The 2792-nt window shown below is 38.6% G+C and overlaps 1 protein-coding gene across 1 annotated transcript; it reads left to right on the top strand.

Annotated features, from left to right (window-relative positions):
* The first annotated feature begins 693 nt into the window (after positions 1-693).
* On the top strand, positions 694-1620 carry LOC128093969 (olfactory receptor 5B3-like). The gene has a single exon (XM_052711936.1). The coding sequence runs from the start codon at positions 697-699 to the stop codon at positions 1618-1620; it is 924 nt and encodes a 307-aa protein (XP_052567896.1). The 5' UTR covers positions 694-696.
* Positions 1621-2792: the final 1172 nt, after the last annotated feature.

Below are 2792 nucleotides of genomic sequence, written 5' to 3'. Positions count from 1 at the left end.
GTATTTTTCCTGTTCCGTTAATGAACCACAAATACTTAGTGGAAAAGATAAAACTGCTATCTGTGCAATCACCCAAGTTCATTATGAAACTCTAAACAGAGACTGAACCAAAGTGGAAACTGTACATTGGCACAAATTCAGTTAGATGTGTGTTAGACTATTAGAACTAGAAGTGACACAGAATAGGTTTAAGATTGCCTTGAATTCTGGACAGAAATCACCAAATTAGGCTTATGTAAACATGAACAAATGACCTAATCTTTTGTGCTTCATACTGTATAAGATGAGAACAGACAATAGAACACAGAATTCTGTTGAGAGGAAACAATGAATACATCCTAAAGTTTTTATGGCAGTTCTTGGCAGATGAGAAACATATGTTTGACTGAACTAAAGAAAAATGAATTAGAAGATAGATTCATCCAGAAAATCATTTTGATTAGATTATCAAACTGTTTACATTTTACCTAATAATTTATAAAATTGAAATTAGACAGAACATTGGTAAAGATGTTACAGATTCAATAGCTTGCAACCCTGTATATAATTCACAACCATTTCTTTGAAGATCATGCTTTTTTAGAAAATATCAAAGTATATATTGCTTGATAATGTGAAGTTCAATTTAACTTCTTAATCTTTCTGTAACTTTTGACACTTTGACACAGAGCACCCTTTGATTCTCTGCTAGCCCTAATGGAGAACAGAACAGAAACAACATGGTTCATCCTGCTGGGACTCACTGATGACTCAGCTCTGGAGCTTCCCCTCTTTATCATCTTCCTTCTCATCTATATCATCACCCTGATGGGAAACCTGGGGATGATCCTGCTGATTGTCCTAGACTCTCGGCTCCACACTCCCATGTATATTTTCCTTGGTAATCTATCGCTGGTGGACTTCTGTTACTCTTCAGGTGTCACTCCGAAAGTTATGGCTGGGTTTCTAGTAGGAGACAAAGCCATGTCCCACAATGACTGTGCTACTCAGATGTTCTTTGTTACAGGTTTTGCTACTGTGGAAAATTACCTGTTGGCCTCAATGGCCTATGATCGCTATGCAGCAGTGTGTAGGCCCCTACACTATGCCACAACCATGACTGCAGGTATGTGTGCATGGATGATTGCAGGCTGCTATGCCTGTGGCTTCCTGAATGCCTGTATCTACACTGCAGATGCATTCAGTCTCTCCTTCTGTGAGCCCTATGTGGTCCATCATTTTTTCTGTGATATTCCAGCAGTCATGGTACTCTCTTGCTTTGATAGATATGTGAACGAGCTGATTCTTGTTTGCGTAGCCAGTTTCAATATCTTTTTTGCACTCACAGTCATCTTAATATCCTACCTAATGATTTTTATCACAATTCTAAAGATGCACTCAGCTGCAGGACATCAGAAGGCCATTTCCACCTGTGCCTCCCATTTCACTGCTGTTTTTATTTTCTATGCGACTGTAATTTTTATGTACTTGCAGCCTAGTTCCAGTCATGCCATGGACACTGACAAAACTGTGTCTGTGTTCTATACCATGGTTATCCCCATGTTGAACCCTCTGGTCTACAGCCTGAGGAACAAGGAAGTCAAGAGTGCATTCAAAAAGATTGTTTTCAGGGCAAAATGACATTTACAATATTTATTTTACACATTTGAGATGTGCAATGCCTGGATTCATTTCTCTCACATCTTTTTCATGGAATCGATCTATCTATCTGTGTCTGTCTATCTATTCATCCTTTGTCTTTGTGTGTGTGTGTGTGTGTGTGTGTGTGTGTGTGTGTGTGTGTGTGTGTCACAGGACAGCCTGTGGAGGGCAGTTCTCTCTCTTTCTACCACATAGATTCTGAGGCTCAATCTCAGGCTCTTAGCTTTGGCAAACAGCACTTTACTCACTAAGTCAACTTTCTAGTCTTGAATCACATTTAAAAACTCTCAGGTTGAAAGGAAATTCCAATTTCCCAAACTCCAAGGGCCAGTTCATATGTCCAGAAATTATAGTGTAGGTTCATCTCAAGTTGGACTATAGAAGGATTTCTTGCAAACAGATAAAAGCCCAAAGTCAGCATTTGCCAAGAACCTGCAAAAAAAAGGGTTCTGCTTAGCTGAGAGGGCCACTTTCTGTGGCTATACATGTGGTTGCATACAAAAGTCCATGCTGGCCTCCAGATTCCTTCAGTCCTATTCACACAGATCTGTTATACATTTCAAAGTCCAGTCTAGAATCCTGTCCCTTCTCACTTCTCCTCCTTCTTTACTATGATAACCCAGGTTGCTATGAGTAATAAGTTTCCCTTCTCTCAGATATAAGTTGGTCATATGTATGTATGTATGTATGTATGTATGTATATATATATATATATATATATATATATATATATATATATATATATATAACAAAGGTAGTCCCTTATCCCTACTATTGTTGCTATTCTCTCTTTTGCTATTCTTGCTTCTCTTGAAGATAGCCCTGGCCATGTCCAGTCTGCTTCTTATTCTCTCTGCTCTGGCCCCTTCCAGATGCCTCTGGCTTTTCCCTCTTATTTACAATAAAAGCATCTCTCCAATCATGGAGCAGTGATTTTGGTGGTTTCTTTGCTATGCCCTCCATTACAAAAACCAACTCTGAATTAGTTTCCCAAAGTGATACCTTTCAGAAAAACAGAGATATTCAGAGTCATAATATCCTAATGAGAATGCTAATGGTGCTGGGGTTTTCTTATCAAGTAAAATAAGATATGGATTGATAAGCTCCTCTTTCATCAATTCGTTTCTACTTGTGACAGTGCAAATGTTTGT

The sequence above is a fragment of the Peromyscus californicus genome, unplaced genomic scaffold (genome assembly GCF_007827085.1).
Source record: "Peromyscus californicus insignis strain IS unplaced genomic scaffold, ASM782708v3 Scaffold_4__1_contigs__length_199733344, whole genome shotgun sequence".
Lineage (NCBI taxonomy): Eukaryota > Metazoa > Chordata > Mammalia > Rodentia > Cricetidae > Peromyscus > Peromyscus californicus.
The sequence above is the reverse complement of the archived record's forward strand: the minus strand, read 5'-3'. Positions and strand labels throughout refer to the sequence as shown.